The sequence below is a fragment of the Peromyscus californicus genome, unplaced genomic scaffold, assembly GCF_007827085.1.
Source record: "Peromyscus californicus insignis strain IS unplaced genomic scaffold, ASM782708v3 Scaffold_9__1_contigs__length_137607984, whole genome shotgun sequence".
NCBI lineage: Eukaryota > Metazoa > Chordata > Mammalia > Rodentia > Cricetidae > Peromyscus > Peromyscus californicus.
The window spans coordinates 43,997,862-44,022,373 of NW_026294617.1; the positions used below are offsets into that span (position 1 = coordinate 43,997,862).

General features: G+C 40.0%; 1 protein-coding gene across 3 annotated transcripts in view; it reads left to right on the forward strand.

Annotated features, from left to right (window-relative positions):
- Nucleotides 1-24,512, forward strand: part of Lekr1 (leucine, glutamate and lysine rich 1) — a 184,869-nt gene that overhangs the window by 63,263 nt on the left and 97,094 nt on the right. For all 3 annotated transcript variants that reach the window (XM_052730840.1, XM_052730839.1, XM_052730841.1), the window contains 3 exons: nucleotides 1,529-1,648; nucleotides 3,412-3,587; nucleotides 20,068-20,253. In XM_052730840.1, coding sequence (XP_052586800.1) covers nucleotides 1,529-1,648; nucleotides 3,412-3,587; nucleotides 20,068-20,253 — 482 coding nt within the window. The remainder of the gene's footprint in view (nucleotides 1-1,528; nucleotides 1,649-3,411; nucleotides 3,588-20,067; nucleotides 20,254-24,512) is intronic.

Here is a 24,512-nt window from a genome sequence, read left to right on the forward strand (position 1 = left end):
AGGGGTTTCTTCTCTCTCTTATTTATCTGATTAATGGATATGCTTGGTTTTGTTTTCTGGGTTATAACCTCAGACGTTCAGCATTTCAGATTTGCCTCTCAATGTAGAGGAAACTCCTAGTGAGTTTATTCCACCAAGAGTCATGGACTAAGAAGAAGAGACTCCAGCAGCAGTGTGTACATGTCATGTGGAAATGAGATGAGGACAGTTTCTGAAAGGAGAGGGGAATCTCAGGTGACTGTCATGTGGTCACAGCAGAGCACTCTAAGAAGCCGGCTTCTTGGCAGAAAGTCGGAAGAATTCACAACAGCAACACAGGAAACAGAAGAAAAGGAGAACGTTGTAATTCTGTCAGCAAATAATAAATGCAGTTTGGCGTAGAGTGTGTTGAGCAGTGAGGATGATGGGAACACTGAATGTAACGTAATAAAAAGTGCTATTTTATCAGTATTGGAAAGATGAGGGGCAGCTGGCAGGTGTGGGTGTCCAGCGACGTTAGGAAGATTTGTTCCTATTTGCTGCTCGACTACAATGTTGATTTTTCCTTCCCACTTCTGTAGCAGAGCTGTTACTAACCCTGGAGGCCAATTTTCCCAGTTCAAGGACTGCATTATCCAGTTTCGCTTGAAGCTGAGTGTAATCGTGTGGTTTAAATTCATCAGAAGTACTCAGGGGTCCGTTGAGAAGATTGATTTTAAAAGCATTATTCACTTGCTCCTGTTGATCAGAAATGGGAATGCACTGGTTGAAGCATCTGTAGCCATTGTGGACCGTGACAATCAAGTGCACGTTCCCATATGAAAGACCAGTCAGTGGGGAGTGTTGTGGGTACTGAAAAATTACGAACTACCTTATCAGCATGTTTTGTTTCAAGAAAGGTCTCTCTGTGGTACTGGCAGGCCCAAAATTCACTGTTAAGAATAACTCAGCCTCCAACTTGCTGTGATCCTCCTGCCTCAGCTTCCTGATATGTGCCACCAAATCCTGCATGTTTCATGAGAAATTGTGTATGTATGATGATGTTTTAGTCTTAGTTATATGTAGCAGAACCACTTTTAACTGATTTGTACCTAAATTAAAATATTAAGAAATAATCTAAACATGTTATTTAGTAGCATAGAGATAAATACTAGAGGCAACAGGACAAAACTGAAAGCAGTTGCCTTTGGCAAAGGGAATTGGGATAAAATCAAATGTTTACTATTTTTTCTTATAACAATTTCTGTAATATTTAACACTTTAAGTTATATACATCATTAATAAAATCAAATGAACTTTTTCTATTATAATTAGTATTTATATATTCACTTCTCACCTATAAATACTTCTCTTTTCATCTGGAATAACAACTGTTTGGTTTGGTTTTCTGCATATTTTTTGTATACAGTTGTTTTCTTAATACAGTATATATAAAGTGAGTAGTTTTCTTTAGTTACTTATTTAATTATATTCAATTTTTAATTTTAAAGTGCTATTTATTAGGAAATATTGAAGCATATAGTAGTAGTATTTGTTTATTTTTTTTTAGAGTTCAAGATGCAAACCTGCAGATAAAAAAGCAACAAAATGAATTTCAGAGAGTACAGGAAGAATTAGGTCATCTACAACATGAGTTAACAACCAAACAAAAGCAATCCCAAGTCTTCAGGTAAGATTATCTTTAAGAATGGAAAATTATAAAATTAAAATTATAAAAAAGCAAATGCTAACTTTATGAATATTCAAACATTTTCATCATATGGCTTCTAATCTTGAGAAAAACTGGAAATAGCTTCACTTTTTTATTGTCCTTATATCAACTAAATTGTTTTACTAATAAAATGTAATTGAGCAAACAGCTTGTTCTGTTAACACCTTGTTTTTGTTTTCTCTGTAGTGAAAGCAAAGTAGCTAATGCTTTTTTGTGTGTATGTATAGTGTGGTGACTTGTGTTGTGTTTCTGTGTACGTTCATACGTGTGTGCATGGTTATGTCTTCCTCTGTTGTTTTCTATATTATGTTTTGTGATAGGTTCTCTGACTAAACCTGGAGCTTACCACTTTAGTCAGACTGGTTGACCAGCAAGCATCAGGGATCTTCACACCTCTGTCTACCCTACAGTGGGTTTGTAGGCGTGTACCATCGGGCTGGCTTTTTACATGAGTGCTGGGGATCTGAACTGAGGGCTCCTGGGTGGCAAGCACTATACTACTGAGCAGCCCCTCTAGTTTCCTCTTGATTAATAGTTCTTGGCCATTTAATCTGATGGAACAGAAAACCTTTCTATGTGATAATACAGACCCTGAAATTTGGAATTCTCCAGCACAATTAATGTTAATCTCCTTCCATAGAATCTCTGGAAGGCTTATAATGCATAAAGATAAAATCCAGTGTACAAAAAAAATAAAACAAAAGCCTAGGAAATACATGCCCTTAACTATACTGAGAATGTTTATAAAAATGATTCTTTTTTATTTCAGGAACTGTTAGCACTTAGAAAAATAGATTAAATTAAAAAATAGGTTAAAAAGAAAGATAGGTTAAATTAAGATGATAAATGACACAGATTTCAAGATAACGAAAAAAAATATGCCAGATAAGTATTTTATATGTTGGGTTTTTGTTTTAATCCACATTCTAATACCACAAACATTTTTTAAAAGTTCTCTGGGCTCGTAATTTTTTAATGCATCTGTTGATGAGCCTTTTGGCCACCTGTGTACTTTTCATAAGTACCTTATGTATAACTGATAGTAAAGAATTATTGAAGGGATGCATGAAGGAAGTTTGCTCACACCTTTACTCTGTGTGTGTGTGTGTGTGTGTGTGTGTGTGTGTGTGTGTGTGTGTGCGCGTGCTCGCTCGCACTTTGCCTGTATCAGTGTCTGTACACCAAATGCATACAGTTTCCTCAGAGGTATTGTATCCCCTGGGACAGGACTCACAGAGATTGTGAGCTATCATGTGGGTGCTGGGGTCAAACCTGGGTCTTCTGAAGAGCAGCCAGTGCTCCTAACTGCTTATCCATTGCTCCAGCCCCACCCCCCAGATGCACATCTTTACCATTATAATTCTCCTTGGCCCATTTCAAGAGAGCCAGTAGTGACTAGCAGCCCTGATTCCCAGGTGCTTGGCTCCTGCTGTCGCCGTGGTCTATGTCTAGAGTACTGCATATGAAGATGTCTGTCCTCTTTGTAGTTAAAATAACAAAACAGAAGAAATTTGACATTGCTGTATACATCAGTATCCCTTCACTAGTCTCAGATTACATCTGTTGGCTCTGCATAATATGTTGAAAGTTTCCTTTCACTTTCAAAATTATTTCCATTAAACAATGGATTATGTGATCATGATAAATCACTTTTGAAGAAATATGTGCTGTTGTGTTTTCTGTGTTTAAAAATTCTAATTTTTTTGTTTTACTAATTGCAGTCAAAAATTGTCAGAATACAAATACTTCTGGAATAAGACCCTTTTATTACTTACTTTTACTAAAAGGGAACTAACCAGTATTAAATATGAAATACATGATAATTTTCAAAACTGGACTTCACTGAAAGGAGAAGTTTTGCTACAGATTAAATCTATAAGTGATACAGCCTTGGCAGGTTTGTTACTTATATTTACAGCCTAATTGCTTTTGTCTCTAACTGGTATATCATAGTTATGCAGTCATAGTATTTCTTTGTGTTCTGGGACTTAGAATTCACTTTTTATTAGTAGTTGGTATTGTAGAAAAACATTAAGGTCCATTCCATTCCTGGAATTCAACAGTTATACACTGATCTAACATAAGCTGTGATACATCCATTTGCAAGTTGTGGTGAGAGTCTGATTACCCTTGCTAAGTGTGTGGATTTGTTTAACCTTTTTCTCTACATCTCAATGGCTGAGTACTAATATGAGATCAGCCTCCCCCAAATAATAATTGTAAATATTGAACAAAAATACTCAACGTTGCTGAGAGACCAAAACTAAGCACATAAAGGCAGAAATGTCACAGACTGAATGAAGGTATGTACTCAGTGAAAGATGGCAGACTGAACAGGCAGCATGGTGTATTCCATCTGTGTGACCTTTTGGGAAGGGAGAACTATGAATTACTAACCTTGAATGACAGGTTGGGGGAGGACAAATAAACACATGATACACAGAGGAATTTTAAGATGTGGAGATTATTCTCTCAGGCTCTGTAGTGGCACAGTCACATCATTATGCATTTACTAAAATTATAAAATATACAACCAAGTGTGACTCCTAGTGTAAATGGTGAGCTCTGGCTAATAATAACATGTCACACTGTTAGTTCATCTTGACCAGATGCACCATTGTGGTTCAGGATGTCACTAGGAGGGGAGGCTGGGGATAGGGGTGGGGGGAGAGGGGTGTGTAATAACTGCTTTTTTCTCACTTTTACTAAAACTGCTTTAAAGACTCTTAAGATTATTTTAAATATTGAGAAGGGATATTTAACTTGGTGAATTCCTGTAGTTGGTTGTTTTTACTGGCTCTTTACTCTTTTGCAGGGCCCGCCACCCAGCTCCCAAATATATACACAGAGTCTTTCTACCTTTTGCCTCAGCCTTCATCTTCCTCTATTTCTGTATACCTTTCTTTACTTCTTCCTCCATGGCTTGCTGTGTAACTGTGGCTGGTCCCTGATGTTCTTCTCCTTCTCTTGCTCCTTGATCTCTTCCCCAGATCTCCCCTCCTATTTATTCTCTCTGCCTGCCAGCCCCACCTATCCTTTCCTGCCAAGCTGTTGGCCGTTCACCTCTTTATTAGACCATCAGGTGTTTTAGACAGGCAAAGTAACATGGTTTCACAGAGTTAAACAAATGCTACATAAAAGAATGCAACACATCTTTGCATCATTAAAACAAATGTTCTGTAGAAGAACCGAATGTTAACACATCATAAACTAATACTCCACAACAAATTCCTTTCCTTCTTATTTTTTAAAGGACAGTAGACTGAGGTCAGGATATAGTTTATTCTACATAGAAGTAAAAATTATGAAAGAAAAATGTGTTCTTTTAATCCTGAAGATGAGAAGACAGAGATGAAGGCAGACCCATCCTGTGGGACTAGCCAGGGTCTGAGACAGTGGGGAGAGAGCAGATTTTACATGGAAATAGTTTCCAAATCTCTGGCTTCTCTCTGGAGTGCATATGCACAAGGAAGACTGAGCAGCCCACCTGAGACTAGAATGATTGACCCTTTAACAGGTCCCTTCCCTTGGGGTGACAGACTTTATAGTTAGAATTAGCTAAATTAACTGCTCATTAAACCAAAGAAGAACCAAAGGAAAAAAAAACCTGTAAAACAATTTTTTTAAAGAATTGATGTTCATAACTGTTTTACTCTGTGTATATCTGTATGCCTGGGACCCAAGGAATTCTGAGAGGGATTCACATGTCCTGAAACTGTAGTTACAGAACAGTTGTGAGCCACCATGTGGGTGATGGGAATCAAATCTGGGTCCTCTGAAAGAGCAATCAATGCATCAATGCTCTTAACTGCTGAGCCATTTCTCCAGCCCCCAGTCTCCATAATGTACCACCTACGGTGTTAAGTACACAACCCAAAATTTCTTTTTCTCTTCTTTCTTTTGTTTCTGTTTTTTTGTTTGGTTTTTAGAGACAGGGTTTCTCTGTGTAACAGCCCTGGCTGTCCTGGAACTCACTCTGTAGCCCAGGCTGGCTTTAAACTCAGAGATTCTTCTGCCTCTGCCTCCCAGAGTGCTGGGATTAAAGGTCTGTGCCACCACTGCAAATATCTTAACCTGTAAAGAAATATTAGAAATATGGTTCATGTTCCCCCAAAGAGAGCAGTCAAACAGAGCAAACCCAAATTGCACCAGATGATGTGTGGGAAGCCATACCTCTTCTTACTTCTCTGTATTGTGCTTTACAGACAGTTTTTATAAATGTAAGGTTTGTGGCCATCTTTATTGGACAAGTCTCTCTGGGTCATTTTTCTAATGACATGTGCTACTTTTGTAAGCACACGCTGTCACATTTTGGTAATTCTTACAACATTTTTTATTTTTATTTTATTATCTGCAAACAGCCGCCTTCAATGTTAGTGTTATAACTCTTTTAGGACACTATAAACCCCACCCATATAAGAAGGTGTACTTAGCTTTAACAAATTCTCTGTTCAGACTGCTTCAAAACCAGCCATTCCCATGTCTCTTCACTTTCTTTTGGGCTTTCCTCTTTCCTGAAACAGAAATACCTGTTTGGTTGGAGCTTCCAGCTTGCCCCTGCACAAGCTGGAAAACCCCATTTGCCCACTTCTCCCAACCCCACCTTTGCTGAGAAAACCGAACAAAGAAATGGCACACAAGTGCCCACCCAGGGACCTAGCTTTCGACCATACTTGGGCACAGTCCCAGCTCCTGGCTGGCATGTCATCACCCCTTGCCTAAGGTCTATAAAACCTCCCTGTTTTGACTCAGGGATACCACTTCTCTGGCCTTGTTTTCTGAGGCCAGTGAACTGCCTGGGAGTGGCTTTGTTCTCACTAGGCCTGTTGTTATACTTGTAATCTGGCCCATTCTGTCAGTGGGGAAACTTATTATCTGGGGAAAAAATATCAATACCAACATTAGGTCAATTAATAACCCCACAGTGGATGCTAAGTGTTGGAGAAAATGGAAGAGTTGTAAATCTCTTGCCTTTAAATCAATAACTATAATGATTAAGCTTAGGAAGTCAAAAGCCAAGATAGGTCAAAAGGACTGAAACAAATTTTCAAGTTGTGAATGCAAAGAAAAAGTTCTTGAGGGAAACCAGGAGTGAACACAAAGAAGAAAAACAACTTTGTACTAATTTATTACTGATAAAGCTTTCACCCACAACATTCTCTTAAGTTAAAGTTTAATTTAGAGCAAGTCCGTCCTTCAGTTCATGAAGGTTGAGAAAAGTTAGAAAACTATAAGAGAAAAATTTGAAGCTAACAGAAGTTGGTTCAGGAGATTTGAAGGGGAAAATGTCTTCATAAGATAAGTGTGCAAGACAGGAGTAGGTGCTGACTTGGAAGCTGCATCAAATCATCTGGAACATCTGGTTAAGACAACTGATGAAGGTAGCCTCAATAAACAACAGACTTTCTTGGGGGACAGAGTTTCTAGCTCATGTCAGCCTTGAACTCCCTGTGTGGCTAAGGATGACCATGAACTTCTGGTCCACCATCACACTTGGTCTTGTAAATACCAGGCTTTCAATGAAACAGCTTTATGCTAGAAAAGGACACTAAAATTTAGGACTTTTCATAGCTAGAGAAGGCGTTGTCTGGCTCCAAAGCCTCAAAGGACAGGCTGACTGTCTTGTTAGGCGCCAATAAAAGCTGACTGGACATGGAAACCCCCTTTTCATCTGTCATCCTCCAAATCCTGGGACTCTTTGAGAATCATATGAAATCTACTCTGCTTATTCTCTATCAATGGAACAACAAAGCTCCGGGGATGACAGCACATCTGTTTACAAAATAGTTTCCTGACTCTTTAAAGCCTTCTGTTGATAACTGTCGCTTGGTAAAATGATCTCAGCCTGGAGGTACATGCCTCCTCCTCCAGCGCCATGAAAGCTTGGGGATAACTTATTCAAGGAATTCAAGGCTATCTTGGGTAGCATGCTGAGATATAGTCTCAAAGGAAAAACAAACAAATTCCTTTCAAAGTATAACTTCACCCAAGAACTCTAATGGAATTTAATGAGATTAGTAATGTTTTCATGCCTGTTAAATTGGCACCAGCCATTTTACAGCCTAAGGATCAGGGAGTGATTTGACTTCAAGTCTCACTGTCTATAAATTTTATGTTTATCACTATCAAGGAAAGTGGCTTCCCTGATTTATCTGAACATAGTAAACTAAAAACCTCTGGAAATGATACCCTACTGTAGATGTCATTAAGAATAAATATTATCCTTAGGCTTCACTATATAGATGCATTAAGAGATTCAGGATTCATGTCAAAATATCAATATTAACCAAAATTTAGAAGAAGTTAATTGTAACCAGCATGGCGTGGAGATCTCAATACATTAGTGGAAGAAGTAGTTGTAGACAACATAGAAACAACAGTTGTCCTAGTTGGCTTTCTGGAACTGTGATAAACACTGAGACCAAAGCAACTTGGAGAGGAGAGGCCCTCTTTCATTTGATAGCTTACAACCCCTTATAAAGGGAAGAAACTCAGGGTAGGAACTCAGTGTTGGGAACTGAAGCAGAGGCCGTGGAGCAGTGCTGTTTGCTGCTTTCCTCTCCATGACCAGCACAGTTTCCTTTGTATGCAACTCAGGCCCACTGGCCTGGGGGTGGCATTTCCTACAATGGACGGGGCCCTCCGGCATTAATCATTAATCAAGAAAATGCCCCACAGATATGCCTGCAGACATTTTCTCAGTTGATGCTCCCTTTTCCCAATGTCTAGCTTGTGTTACATTGACAAAAACAAAACAAAAATAACCAGCACAGCAGGACTAAGATGTGATCGCACTGCTGCTACATTTCTTGTGATAAAATTTTAACAGATGAGTTCATTCTGTGTGAGCAAAGAGTAGTTTCTTGAAGTAGACTGCTGGGGAGATACTAATAAACATCATTGAAATGATAACAAAGGATTAAGAATGCTACATAACCTGGACTTCTGGGTAAAATGGTGCATTAGAAGGCTCGCCATGTTGGAAGTGGAAGATGGCTCAGAGGTTAAGAGCCCTTGTTGCTCTTGCACAGAGGACCCAGGTTGGGTTTCCAGCACCCACATGGTACCAACAGTCAGCTGTAACTCCAGTTCCAGGGAATCTGACACCTCTTGTGGCCTCCATGGGCACTGTATACCTGTGGTGCACAGACATACATGTAAGCAAAATGCCAAAATGCACAAAATAAAAACCAATCTTTTTTAAAAAAGATGCTTGTCACTTTTGTGTATCACTTTCCTCAGAGATTAAACCATTCCATCTTATAGAAAAGCTCCTTAAGCAGGGAGACAAACAACTCAGAATAGCTTCAGGAAGTCCCCCACACTGACCAGATTCCCCAGTCTCCTCCTTGCCAAAGTACACAAGAAAAACTACAGAAAAGACTTTCAGACAAGCCAAGATACAAAAAGACTCTGAGACCAGACCAGCTGCCTGGGAAAAGCAGATTTAGATCAGTCACTTGGAGAGAACTTTCTCCAACCTGTTGAGCTGCCTACAGGCTATGCAGTGTGCCTAGGTTTCCTGCTTTTGTGAGCTGTCACCCAGGCTGGGGTGGGCCTTGGTGACACAGCTGTCTGAGTCATTTCTGTTCCTGTAAGTAACCCCAGTAAAACTTGTAGTTCATCAATTTGAACTTTGCTGGTATCCCTACTTTGGTCTGTCATAGGCTCCCTATCTGGAGTGAGTAGATTTGTGTGTAACATCTCCCCATAAGAAGTTTTGTCATGGTGGTGTATGCCTTTAAACCCAACACTCGTGAGGCAGACACAGGCAGATCACTATGAGTTCGAGGCCAGTCTGGTCTACAGAGCAAGTGTTTAGACAGCCAAGACTACACTGAGAAACCCTATCTTGAAAAATAAAGCAAAGCAACAACAAAAAGTTCCTTTACACAACAACCACTGAAACTTGGTGAAAGAAAACAGTCAAGTTAATACACAATAAGCTGCTTCCTTGCAAAAGACAGGGTCTGCAAATGAACTTATTAAGCCAGGGAGATCTCGACAGGGAAGCAGGCTGGGTGCCTGGGGATCAGCACCCAGCTATATACAGGTCCTCTGGCATCAGTGACCATCTGACTGAGTCAGCTACCTTGGAGGGAGGAGTCAAAACCTCAAGAGTGGCACTGTCCACACACAGCAGGCCCTCGGCCTCAGAAGTCAGGGTGGAGTGCAGGTGTCTGAGAGAGCCACCAGAGAAGGACTTACAGCCTCTCCTTCACCACACACCAGAAGGACACGGAATACCACGGCTACAGAGGGAGTGGCTCCCAGTTGACCCAACATCCAGTGGATTCAGCTTGAGTGAAAGCAATGTAGGAAGATAACTTTTGACCTCGACACGACTGTGTCAGTGGATAACACCATATATTTCTTTCTACTTCTTATTTTCTGTTTTCTTAATCTCCAGTCTCGAATATATGTCTCGTGGTAGTTTTGCTTTTGTAGGTGTATTGTTCAGTTAGGTTTTCAGATTGCTCTGTGTGTTTGTCTACCAGTCTGCCAGCAGGCACTCTCTACTGTACTTTTCACCCTCGTCGCATTTACTTTCCCTTTTATTCCTTTATCTTTTCCTTTTCTCATTCTTTTCCTTTCCTTACTTCCTTCTTACTATAATCTAAATTATAATACCAAATAGACAGGACCAGAAAACACTTCTCTAGTCATATAATAGTTAAAATACTAAATAAACATGATAAAGGAAGTGTATTGAAAGCTACAAGAGAAGACCAAGTCACCTATTGGAATTTTAAAAGCCATAAGGGCTTAGAGCAATGTATTTCAAGTTCTAAAACTACAGATGCCATCGCAGACTACTCTTATGCCAAAATATTATCTGTCATAGTTGAAAGAAAAGTTAAATGCATACTAAGAGGATTCTAGAACACCAAGCCAGTCCAAAGGAATACTTTGGATTCAGGAGAAGGAAAAACATGTCTAAGAGACTACAGAGGCATTAATGATGCTAAGACTGTGGTAAAGCAGAGTAGGAATAAAACGCTAAATACTACAAAATTAGCAAAATGGTATGCATTAATACATACCTTTCATAACTCTGAGTATAATGCTCTTTCCTAATCAAAAGACACAGTCTAGCTGACTGGATTAGAAAACAGAATTATCTTTTTACTGTATACAGTAAACATATCTCGCTAACAAAGATAAACACTGTCTTGGGGTAAAAGAATGGAAAAGGGTGTTCAAACAGGAACCAAGCAAGTATTGGTATTCTAATATCTGACGAAGTAGATTTCAAATGAAGACTAATCAGAAAGTCACTTCATGCTGATCAAGGTGGGAATCTATCAAGGGGACATTACAGTTCTAAACATACCTGCTTCAGACTTGGGTGTATTGACTTTCATAGAACAAATACTACTAGATAGAAACACAGAGACTAGCACCAGCACAGTAGGTTACGTCAATACTCCACTCTCACCAGTAGACATGTCATGTGGACAAAAAGCAGAGAAACACCGGAGTTAAATGGACTGAAACCTCTATAGAACATTTCACCCCAACACTGCACAATAGCTCTTCTCTCAGCAGTCAGTGGGGCTTTGTTTAAAATAGACCACATAGGGATACAAAACAGTTTTCAGCAAATCTAGGAAAACTGAAGTAACTTCTTGTTCTCTGTTTGACCGCACTGATAAAAGCTAGAAATCAATAGCAAAAGGAACTACATCATGAAAATTAAACAACACACTATTGAATGATGATGGTTACATCTTTGAGGAAATCAAGAAAATTTAAAAGTTCCTAGAATAGAAGAAAAACAGCATAGCAAAACCTATAGGATACAGTGAAAGCAGTTCTAAGAGGGAAGTTTGTATGTATAATATAAACACATTTAAAAAATCAGAGAGAGCCGGGCGGTGGTGGCGCACGCCTTTAATCCCAGCACTCGGGAGGCAGAGGCAGGTGGATCTCTGTGAGTTCGAGGCCAGCCTGGACTACCAAGTGAGTTCCAGGAAAGGCGCAAAGCTACACAGAGAAACCCTGTCTCGAAAAACCAAAAAAAAAAAAAAAAAAAAAAAAATCAGAGAGAGCACAGGTAAGTAATGATCCATCTTAAGGCGTTGGAAAAAGAACAAACTAAATCCAAAAGTACTAGGTGGGAAGAAATTAATGAAATTAATTAAGACCAGAGATGAAACTACTTAATTAATGAAATTAATGAATTAAGTGAAAAAATAGGAAATCAATTAAATAAGGAGTTGGGCTAGATGTGGTGGCACACAGGTATATCTCTGTGAGTTTGAGGCCAGCCTGGTCTATGTAGTGAGTTCCAGGCCAGTCAAGACTACATAATGAGACCCTGTCTAATAAACAAAAACAAAAAAAGATAAATAAAAATTGACAAATCTTTAGCCTACTTAAGAGAAAGAGATAAAACACCCAAATTAATAAAATAATAAAATTAGTGATGAAAAATGAGACATTAGGGGGCTGGAGAGATGGCTCAGTGGTTAAGAGCATTGGCTGTTCTTCCAGAGGTCCTGAGTTCAATTCCCAGCAATCACATGGTGGCTCAACAACCATCCATAATGAGATCTGGTTCTCTCTTGTGTCTGCAAGCATACATGTAGGCAGAACACTGTATATATAATAAATCTTTTTAAAAAAGAAAGAAGAAAAATGAGACATTAGATCAAAAAGCAATGAAGTTCAGGATCAAAAGGACATACTTCAAAAAGGTACATTCTAAGTTGGAAAACCTGAAAAATTAATGAATTTATAGATTTATCTGGCATATCAAGTTAAACCAAGAAGAGATCAGTTATTTAAGTAGAACTATATAAAAAGCAATGAGATTAAAGCAATTTTGAAAACATATTTTAAAAGTCTCCCAATTAAAAAAAAATGTTTAGGTCCAGATGGAGTCACTACAGAATTCTACCAGACTTTTAAAGAAGGTAAAACCAATGCTTCTCAAATTCCTTAAAATAGAAGAAAAATTTGAGAATTGTTTTTACAAAGTCAGTATTACTTTAATACCCAAAGAGAAAAAGATACAGAACAAAGAAAACTATAAAACCACTCTCCCTGATGAACAAAGATACAAAAATCCTCAACAAAATCTAGCAAACTGAATACAGGAGCACCTAAAAAAGAGATCGAGTTGGCCTTGTTCCAGAAATGTAAAGATGGTTCAACAAACACAAATTAGTAAATGTAACCTACAGCATAAACTAACTCAAGGACAGAAACCACGATGAGCATTTCATTAGATGCAGAAAAAGCCTTTGACAGAATTGTTTCATGACAAAAGTACCAGAGATAATAAGGGGGGGGGGGCATAATGAAAATAATATGAAATGTAACAGGAATGTAGCTGAAAGGTTATGACAAGGCTATAACCAACATCATGCTTTAAGGGAAAAGAATTGAAACATTCTCATTAAAACCAGGAACAAGACATTGCTGCCACTTTCCCTACTCCTACTCGATGTAATGCTCCAAGTCTTAGAGCAATAAGACAAGCCAAGGAAACACAATAGATACAAACAGAGAAGCCACAGAACCCTTATTTTCAGATGATATGACCCTAAAGACTTCCCCAGAAAACTCCAAAAATGATCAACACTTCCAGTAAAGAGCCAGGATACAAATTTACATACAAAATTTAGTAGCCTTCCTACAGACAAATTACAGACATGCTGAAAAAGAAATCAGTCATGGCCACATGCACGATAGTTTAATAACACCTTGGAATAAATCTAAGCAAAAGTGAAAGATGTCTACAATGAAAACTTTAAAACTCTGAAGGAAGACATTAGATGGGAAGACATCAAGACCTACAAAGGAACAAAAATTGATAAACCCCAAGATTAAGAACACCCGCTCCTCAAAGGATGCCGTTAAAAATGAGTATGATGGATAGCTGTCCTAGAGGGAGCACTTCCGGTTCACCAAGGGAAACTGAGGAAGGCCCTGCTGATCCTTGAGATTTATGTTTCGGTTTACATGTCACCTCCTCCAGGAGCTCGTCACGGAATGTTTTAGAGCCTTCCTATCTAAATGTCTCTATCCTTTGTTTCATACTAAATAATGTGTGCCACTGTTGGAGTCTGCTTGTCAACTTGTTGATTTGTGTTGTTGCTTACTGTCTATCCTCTGCTAGGCTGTAGTCTCTGAGAAAAAGAACAGGGCTGTCTTCCAAGGCTGGAAGGTGGAAATGCACACACAAAGACAGCATACTCAGTTGCCAGACAAGAGGTGAGTGCACACAACCCATGGGTGTGTGCAGTTGAGATCTTGCTATGGTGAGAGGTATTTTTCCTCCTTGCTCACTACTATCTACATGATCTCAGCCCCAGGGCACTGTGTACCAATTGGGACAAGTAGGTGCAAAACCTGAAAGGTGCTGATCCTGCTCTTCTTACAGCTAGCTGCTCTGAATGCACTTCAAATCTAGCAGATGTTCTAGTGGATACAGGAACAAACAACTTTCACACCTTCAAGCTTTGAGAAAATAAATTGAACATAAGATCCTCAAAAACCAAGACCAGTAAAGCCTGAAGAAGCGTCACATCTACTGTACTTACTGTCCGGTATGGTAGCCACCAGTCACTTGTGGCTATAGAGCATTTGAAATGGGGTTTTAGCCCCTTGGCAAAATGTGACACTTTAGATAACTGGAGTTAAATACACCATTAAAATTAATTTCAAGTCTTCAGTAGAAGATTTAATCTACACATATGGCTTTGTAGTGGATATTGTTAGTCTAAATTAGTGAGATGAACTTTTCCACACTTTAAAAACTGAAAATATAATTCTAGTTTGATACTTACAAAATGATAAAGGTAATGCGAATTGTAGCAGGGATGCTTTCATCTGTCTTTTCCATCTTTTTTTGTAGCTCTTTTTTTATTTAATTTTTTTTCATTTTACATACCAACCCCTGTCTCTTTCATGTCAGTCTCTCCCTCCCTCCCTCCCTCCCTCCCTCCCTCCCTCCACCCCCGCCCTCCCACCTTCCCTCTCCTTTTCCCTCTCCCTTCCTCTCCTCCAGCCCATAGTCCAGGCTGGATTGAAACATGTGACCTATATTTAAATGTTCATAACTGTTTTACTCATAATAGCTCACAACTGGAACTAGTCCAGATGCTTTGCCATGGGTGAAGTACAAACAGTGCTGAATCAGCACAAAAAGGAAGGACTTACTGATACATGCAATAACTTGAATGAACATCAAAGAAAATTTCCCAGTTTAAAAAAAAGTCAATTTCAGAATCTTTTCACAGGCTTTTCCTCTTTTTAATCCTTTGAGGATTTCACAACTCATGTAGTGTCTTCTGACCAGATATACTCTCTCCTCCAATCCTACCCCATCCTCCTCACCACTTTCCTTTCCCGACTTCAGGTGCTCCTTTTTTTTTTTTTTTTTTTTGGTTTTCCGAGACAGGGTTTCTCTGTGTAGCTTTGCGCCTTTCCTGGAACTCACTTGGTAGCCCAGGCTGGCCTCGAACTCACAGAGATCCGCCTGGCTCTGCCTCCCGAGTGCTGGGATTAAAGGCGTGCGCCACCACCGCCCGGCTCAGGTGCTCTTTTTAAAAAGCCACTGAGTCGACTTGGTGCTGCCTGTGGATGCATGGGAATAGGACCATCTACTGGGTCATGAGCAGCCTCTCAGGGACCAAATCCCTAAATATAACTGACTTTCCCACAACAACAGTCAGCTGCCAGTAGCTCTCCAGCTAGGAAGGGACTTCATGAGCCCCTCTCCATTCATGCTGGGATTTTGTCTGACTTGATCTTGTGTTTGTAGTCACAGGCACTGTGAGTTCATGTGTAAAAATGCCTTGTTGTGTCTGGGAAAATACCTCTAGCTCATAATTTTTCAGCCTCCCCTTCTGTTATGATTCCTGGGCCTTTGGGAGAGGGACTGCCATATAGATGTCCCATTTAGAGCTGAGCTCCCCATGCCTCTTTTTCTCTGCACATTGACCAGTTGGTGTCTCTGTATAAATCACCACCTACTGAAAAAGGGAGTTTTCTCTGATACGGCCTAAGAGATGCACATACAACTTAGGAAGCAGCTTATTACTACATCAGTTTAGCAGAATAGTGGTTGTAGGTCTTCCCTAGGGTCTGTAACCTAGCCAGCTGTGGGGTTTTGGCTCTATTAATGGTACCAAGCATGAATTCTATCTTGTGGATTGGACTTCAAATCCAATCAGAAAATGGTTCCATTTCAAAATCATTTATTGTTCCATTTATGTAGCATAAGCAAAGATGAACAGTTGCTGAGGACTAGCACTGGTGGGTTAGAGAATGAGCTGGCTGCAAACAGCAGGTTTGAGCTTGGTGGTATAAATCCCGTGTTTTGACTGTGGTAGTAACTATGTAAAGCTGCAAGTCCTGGTTAGTTTTTTTGTCATCTTCACACAACTAGAGAGTCACCTGGGAAGAGGAACCTCAGCGGAAGAATTGCTCCCATCAGGTTGGCCTGAAGCCAACTCTGTGGAGGCATTTCCTTGATGCTTGGTTGATGTGGGAGGGACCCAGCCTCCTGTGGGCACTACCACTCCTAGGCCAGTCCCTGGGTTGCATAAGAAAGCAGGGTGAGCAAATCATGAGGAGCAAGCCAGGAAAGAGCATTCCTCCATGGCCTCTGCTTCAGTTACTGTCTCCAGACCTGTGTCTGAGTTCCTGACCTGATTTACCCTTATGATGGACTGTAATTGTAATCTGAAATAAACCTTTTCCTCTCCAAGTTGCTTTTTGTTAGGGTGTTGTCACAGCCATACAAAGCAAACTAGAATGTTCTACTTGTGTTAAAGTTGCGTAGAACAAGCATGTGTACACAAATGAGTTTGTGTACAGCTGGTTAGGTCGAACATGCTTCTCTGGGGAGCAGAGAAGGGGGTGGAACCACTCTATAAACCTATCTGTAACTTCCTGTAAACTATTTCAAAATAAAAGAGTTTTTAAAATCAAGGTCATGTTTTTTGATTCCTTCATTTAATAACTATAATTTTAAAGGCCTTTCTTATATTGTAATAAAATTAAAGTTATGTGAATTAATGGTCACACAGTGAATGTAACATTGGAATTCCCTGATAATAAGGTTATAGAGTTCTTGTAATAGCATAATGACACAATATAATTGTACATTCACTTGACTAAGCTCTAAGCTACAAAGACAGAAATAATCCTTAATAAGGTAAAGAACTTAGTTTGTATTCTCATACTTGCTTTAGCTAATGGATTTAGTTGGTATTTAGTGCTAAGAATCAGACCCAGGGCCTCACACAGGCATCCCACCACCAGGCTGCAACTTCCCTCTGAGTGAGTATCTCTCTGTCTCTCTTCTCTCTTCTCTCTCTTCTCTCTTCTCTCTCTCCTCTCTCCTCCCTCCTCTCTCCTCTCTCTCTCATCCTCTCCTCCCTCCTCCCTCCTCCCTCTTCTCTCTCTCTCTCTCTCTCCTCTCTCTCCTCTCTCTCTCTCTCTCTCTCTCTCGGTTTTTCAAGACAGGGTTTTCTCTTTGTAGCCCTGGCTGTCCTGGAACTCACTCTGTAGACCACGCTGGCCTCGAACTCAGAGGATCCATCTACCTCTGCCTCCTGAGTGCTGACATTAAAGACATGCACCACCACCACCCAGGATATCTCTTGACCTTTTAGAAATCAAGTACAAAGTTATGTTAGAGTTGACAGTTTTAATAAACTGATAGAATTAAGAATGAAATAGGCATATCTGGTTAGATTGCTAACATTTTGGGGGGTGTATGTTTTAGTTGTTTAACCTAGTTTGGCATCAAACTATCCAGCTCAAAATGCCTACCTCTGAAATGAAACTGAAACACTTATTCAAGATGTTCAAATACTGGCACATTAGGAACCATCTAGAAGCTCTCCTCAGAAGCCTTTATGTCTGTAACAGCTCCTGTTATTTCTAAAGCATGATAGTGGGAACTACAGGGCAATAAAACAGATTGTTATCTCTGGCCTAAATTAACCTATACCTTAGTACGAGTTTGTGTGCCTACATGTGATCAATGCAAAGTAAATGTGCAAATTGGTATGCCACATCTAGGTTAGCTCAGGAAAGACTTCCATGATGGGTAGCATGTGAGCTATGGCAGGCCAAATGTGTGAGGATGGGATTATTTCTCTGGGTTGCACTGAAACAGTCTCAAGTTGGGTACAATAACCAGTATAGGTTGACCTTCTAGGGATCATAATTCTGAACCCCAAATTGGGACAGATACCCAACAAGTGTGAAATTATATAATGGAAACAAAACAGAATTGTATGCTAACGCCATGGGCACTTGACAGAGGAGCATTAGCTCATCGTGCTTGAGTTCATTTACCTTCACTGGTTTGATTTCCTGATGCCATGTTGGGAATGTTCTAGTCCCTATGAGTTTGGAAATCTTGCTGTACTTTTCCATGAATACATGGAAATAGACTGTATTTCACAAATCAGCTTGTGTTGCAGATTCTGCCTCTTAGTGTCAGATAGAAAGTCACATTGACATGAGTTATTTTAGAGATGATACTGCTCACTGACAGAATCAGCCAGCTAAGCTGCAGCAGAGTCACTTTGGCAAATGAGAAATAGGTGGCAGCACGTGGGTCCTGCTCCGCAGTGTCACTCTGACTCAAACATGGGCAGATGTTACAGTATGGGACGGTTTATTCAGCCACAAGAAGCTGCCTTCATGGGTGTAAAAATACCTTTGTCTCACTCTGTTAAGTTGCCTTGTTTCTCATAGCGTTCTATATTAGTGTGCTGGTCATCATCACTCTCACAGAAACAGGCCATAGCCACCGTTTTAGAAGCGTATTAGCTGTTCTCAGTGGGTGAAATGGACCACAGTAGAAACATGCATTTATTTCCTTAGGTTTCCATTTGCAAGTTGAAAAGGAACTAAAAGAGAAAAGTTACCTAGGCCTCTTCTCAAGGCCACTTTTTTCTCCCACACATGACTTTTACCCATGTAAAGAGCCGTTGCTTTGTTTTCTTTGAACCAGATTCTCTTCTTTCTCACTCATACCCTTGAGCTCCCTCCACCTCTCTCTCTCTCTCTCTCTCTCTCTCTCTCTCTCTCTCTCTCTCTCTCTCTCCCCTCCCTCCCTCCCTCTCTCTCTCTCTCTCTCTCTCTCTCTCTCTCTCTCTCTCTCTCTCTCTCTCTCTCTCTCTCACACGCACACACACACACTTTTGTTCTCTCTCTTTTTCCCTCTCACTGTCGTGCTCTCTAATCTCTCCATGTCCCTCTCATTGGCTTGGAACTTGCTATGCAGAGCAGGCTGGTCTTGAATACAGAAGTACATGCCGCCTCTGCCCTCTCAAGTGCTGGTATTAAAAGTGTGCACCATCAGCCTGGCTGGACCACATTCTTGGTTGTGCTGTGCACCATCCTTTAGGAAATTCCTCCTTTCCTGTACCCTGCTGTTGTCAGCTGATGTATTGCCTGCTCCTAGATCTGTCCCGTGGATCTCTACTTTGATCTTTCTTGCATGTGTAGACATGGTAGAGCAATAAACCAAGCCAACATGTTGAGATACCCACTCACACCTGAACCTACTGCACAACATAGGAGGGACTAGCCAAAGAAGGCAGCGCCAGGTAATCTTCCTAGAAAACTGTCCAGAGCTTCATAGTCCGTACCCTCATTAATGTGATTAGCTGATCTGTACAAATGACATAGTATTTTGAGTGTGTGTTTTGCTACCTTAGTGGTGGCTTATGTTGGCAGTGCTGAAAACATTGGTGAAGGGAAAACTTGTTAATTTTTCTGATGGATGATGTGCTCTGACATTTTTCAAGAAGGTATATGAAATGTAAGTAGAACTGTGAAGCCATTTAAAAATTAAATGGAAGGAGAGTAATGGCATTGAATTACTACAATAAATTCTGGTTTCACTCTAGGGGACAGAGTACCATTAGAATCATTAAAATGTATTTGTTAACTGTTAAATACTTTCCACCCACAAGCTTGCTAGTTTTAGCTGCTCCGTCCTCCAGGTCTTTTGCACGCTTACCACTTAGAAGGCAGGCCAGTAGCCATCTTAGAAATGCTACCAACCAGTTCATGCTGCACGTTTACATTCACTTTTCTCTGTCATACAATTTCAACAAAACCCAGAGGACTCCACAGGTATTATACTTTTCATATTTATATGAGAATGTAAAAGTATAATTTAAGGCTAAAAATAAAAAAGTGCATCATTTAGCAGCCCAGCCCATTTTCCTTGTTTCTTTTCAGAATTGCTAGTGCATTTACATCTAACTTTTGGCTAGGGGTCATACTCTCAGAAAAGTCGTTTTCTTTTCACACTAATTTTCTAAAAGAAAACCAGTTTTTAGAGGATTGCGATTTAATGTCTTCTGTTTACAAACTTTGAATTTTCTTTACAGAAATAGATATGTTAAATAAAAGTCTGACAATTTCCCAGAGAAATAAAGTATGCCTGGAAGAGGAAATGAAAAATCTCAAATTGTTGTCGGATGCCGCCATATTGAGGTCTCAGCAGATGCAGGTGTCCAAACAACATGAAGTAAACTTGCAAACCAGATGCTATGATCTGCAGAAGGAGGCGCTAGGTAAAGAGAATTCCTTCTTGATGTTAGCAGCTAGCTGTAACGGAAATGTCTGCCGCCTACTTAGTGCCATGACAGCCTGTGTTAATTCATTTGTCTTGCAAATATGCCTAATAACAACGGTGGTAACTGTCTGTGCTCCGTGTTTGCGGTTGTCCCTTGCTGTCTTACCATTGAAAGCGGCAGGATTAAGTGGGTATGTGAGAGACCTTTCAAGTACAAAGTAAGATTTCAGCAGAACAAAATGGAATTTACTTTGCTCTCGCATTATCCCTAGGGGATTGTTGGTCTAGGATGCAAAAGGAAAATGGAGCATATGCTGTGTGTAAGAGGAATCCAGACTTTATTTTCATTTTTAATGTTTTATTTCTAAAACTTTAACAATTTGTGGAGGGAAGTCATAAGGTTTTCAAAACTTCATGTTGAATATATAACCCTAAATTGTAATATTCTTTGTAATTTTTGTTGTCATAAAATGCATGACCTTAAATGTACCATTTCAAACATTTTTAACTATTCAGTTCGGGAGTTTTGAAGTATATTTATTTACATTTTCTGCAGTACATGTGTGGAACTTTTTCACACTGCAAAACTGAACCTTTGTAGCTACTGGATGTTCCTTTCCTCTCCTCCTAAGCCCTCCGCAGCCACCGTCTCCTTAGTTTCTGTGAGTTTGACTCTCCTAACACGGTACAAATAAGTGAGATGATGTGGTATTGGGGTTTTTGTGTCTGGGGTTTTTACTTATCACAGTGTCATCCGTGTTGTCACACGCGTCAGAATTCCTTTCAGTCCTGACTGGATACAGTCGTCCGGTGTGTGTGGGCACTCCTGGTTCCTTCTCACTCATCTTCCTGTGGACGGCTGGGCCGTTTACATCTCTTCCCATTGCATCTGAGGCTGTGGAGAAGGTGGGTCTACAGATAGCCCTTGGAGGCCTTGCTCTGGGATCTCTGATGAACACCCAGAGGCAGGATGGCTACGTCATTTGAGCAATGCCCATACGGTTTCTCTAGTGACAATATCACTTGACATTCCTACCATAATGGCGCCAGGCTCTTGTCTCTGCGCCTTTAGCAACATTTAATGTTTTGGGGGGTCATTTGCATCTTCTGTGGAGAGTTGTTGTCTGTGTCCTTTGCCCATTTTTAAGATTAGCTCTTTTTGTTTTGTTGTTGTTGAGTTGTACAAGTGTCTCCTAAGTGGTACATATAAATTGCTTATCACATATGTGACTTTCCCATGACATAGGTTGTCATCTCAAAGCCATTTATTGTTTGCTTTGATACAAAGACTCTTCCCAGCTGAACAGGCCCCTTTCGGTGGTTTACTTTTGTTGCCCATGAGTTTCATGTCATAGCCAAGAAATCATTGAAAAATGCAATATTCTAAAGCTTTTTTCTTCACTTTTCTTTTTAAACATGAATCCAGAATTTTAGACAGTTTGGGGAATAAGTCTAAGGAACACATATTTCTACCTGAAAGTATTGAAAATTGTTCATCAAGATAATGATAAAAGCAGTATTTTAATCGGAGTGTATGATGTGAAATCCACAAAGAATCAATAAAAGAAAGGAAAAAGGTAATATTTTAGAAAGATTGAGCCTTGAGGCTGTGCGTTAGGAAGGAATGAACACACAGTAATGGCAATCCAGAGAGGGATGAGTGTTGGAAGAGAAAAGAAGGAGTCATGCATTCAGTAGCACCATGAAGTCAGAAAAAAATGATGTGAAATTTAATTTAAAAATTGTAATTTTGTATGTGCGTATGGGGGGGATCACTTGTGTTCCACGGTACACATATGGAGGTCAGAGGTCAGCTCGCTGGAGCTGGTTCTGTCCTTCTACCATGGGGCTTGATAGCAGGGGCAGATACCCTTTGAGCCATCTTGCCAGCCCAATAAACTGTAATATACAACAGTGATCAGTTATTTTTCCTTTGTCTTTTGGTTGCCTATTTAAAATGGATTTATTGAAGGTTCTCTTGGTAGCAGTTTGTTTTGTTGGAGTTTGGCTGACCTGGACCTCCTGCTCCTCTTGCTTCAGCCCCCGAGTGCCTAGATTTCAGATGTGTGTGGACTTCCCAGCTCCTCTTAAGCATTTTGTTTGTTTTTAAGGCAAGGTTTCACTCTGTGACCCTGACCGACCTGAAACTCACAGAGATCCACCTGCCTCTGCTTCCTGAGTGCTGGGATTCAAGTGAGTGCCACTGCTCCCAGCCTCCCCTTGATCATTTTAAAGACCACTTTGAATAGTATGGATGTTAAGTGTTTTATATATTCAGTTTTTCTAAAGTGCATTTTTATTGAATTTGTATGGTATCACCATATCAGAGGTTTGTATTTTGGTATAACCAAATGGTGATCTTTTTTTATTGTTTCTGATTCGTTTTGGTTAAAACATTACATAATATACATAGTTTTAGGATCCTTTCATTTAACATATTTTTGTGTGATATCATATTTAATGATTCAGTTTCATTCTTTTCCCACTGTACTAGTTTATGTGTAATTAAATCATCATTTTTGCCATCTAACAGAATTTCCTGTGTATTAGTGTCTATTACTACATTTTCTCTTCTGTTGTGCTAATTCATTTCATATGCTATTAATATTAATTTTAGTAGAATGCCTTATTAACCCATTCTTGCAAGTAGTATTTTTTTCTGCTGTTCTTACTTTAAATATATTTGGTATGTAATTATTTTCCACTTAAACCATTTATGTGTGTGTGGTGGGGGGGGCGTGTACATATGTGGCAATCAGAGGTCAAAGTTAGGTGTTTTCCTCAATTGATTACCATCTTATTTTTTTAATTTTTAATTCTTCTTACAATTACTTATTTTAATTTATGTGTATGAATGTTTTGCCTATATATATGCATGTGTACCAGTTGCATGCTTGGTGCCCTCCAAGGTCAGAAGAAGGCATCAGATCCTCTGCAAATGGAGTCACAGATAGTTGTAAACCACTGTGCCAGTGCTAAGAATCAAATTCCGGTCCTCTGGAAGAGCATCCGGTTCTCTTAACCGCTAAGCCATCTTTTCAGTCCTCTCTCTCTCTCTCTCTCTCTCTCTCTCTCTCTCTCTCTCTCTCTCTCTCTCTAAGACTGGGTCTTTCACTAACCCTGGAGCTCACCACTTGTCTTTTCTGCCTGACTGTCAGCACCCAGAATCCTCTGTGTATGCTTCTCAGCACTGGGTCACAGTTGGACCACACTGCCATCTCAGCACTGGGTCACAGTTGGACCACACTGCCATCTCAGCACTGGGTCACAGTTGGACCACACTGCCATCTCAGCACTGGGTCACAGTTGGACCACACTGCCATCTCAGCACTGGGTCACAGTTGGACCACACTGCCATCTCAGCACTGGGTCACAGTTGGACCACACTGCCTTCCCACCTTGGGTCACAGTTGGACCACACTGCCTTCCCACCTTGGGTCACAGTTGGACCACACTGCCGTCCCAGCACTGAGTTACAGTTGGACCACACTGCCTTCCCAGCACTAAGTTACAGTTGGACCACACTGCTATATCCGGCTTTTTAATGTCAGTTCTGGTCAGGCCTTCATGCTTTTGAGGTACATACTTTACTGACCCATCCATCTTTTTAGTCCCTGTCTCTTTAAACTTTAAGATAATGTTATTGCCTATTGTCGGAAGGCTCTGACAAATCCCTAGTAAAGCTTTCTTCTCTAAATTTTATACCATCTTATACATAGAAAGTTACTATTACACATAAACTTAGGACAATTTTTTTTTATTTTTTTGAGACAGGGTTTCTCTGTGTAGCTTTGGTTCCTGTCCTGGAACTCACTCTGTAGACCAGGCTGGCCTCACAGAGATCCACCTGGCTCTGCCTCCCAAGTGCTGAGATTAAAGACATACACCACCACTGCCCAGTTAGGATAATTCTTATTACATTATAATCCCAGGAGGGATTCTAGTTAGAATTGTATTATAAGTATAAAATTTTAGAGAATTGATTTTCTCATCCGAATTCTAGTCATTTTCATCTACAACTCAGGTTTTCTAGGTATGTGAATATACTACCAGGTGCGTACTCTCATAGTCTTAGCAGTTCTAACAGTGGTCAGAAGTCAAAGTTCTAGAGTCTCTTGTAAGACCTAGATGGTCTCTTTACCTGTGATCCCCTGTACAATTAAAAAAAGTTACATGCTTCCAACATACAGTGACATATAGTAGGCATTCCTGATATAAAGGAACACAACAAAGAATGATTGGCTCAGGGCACAACTT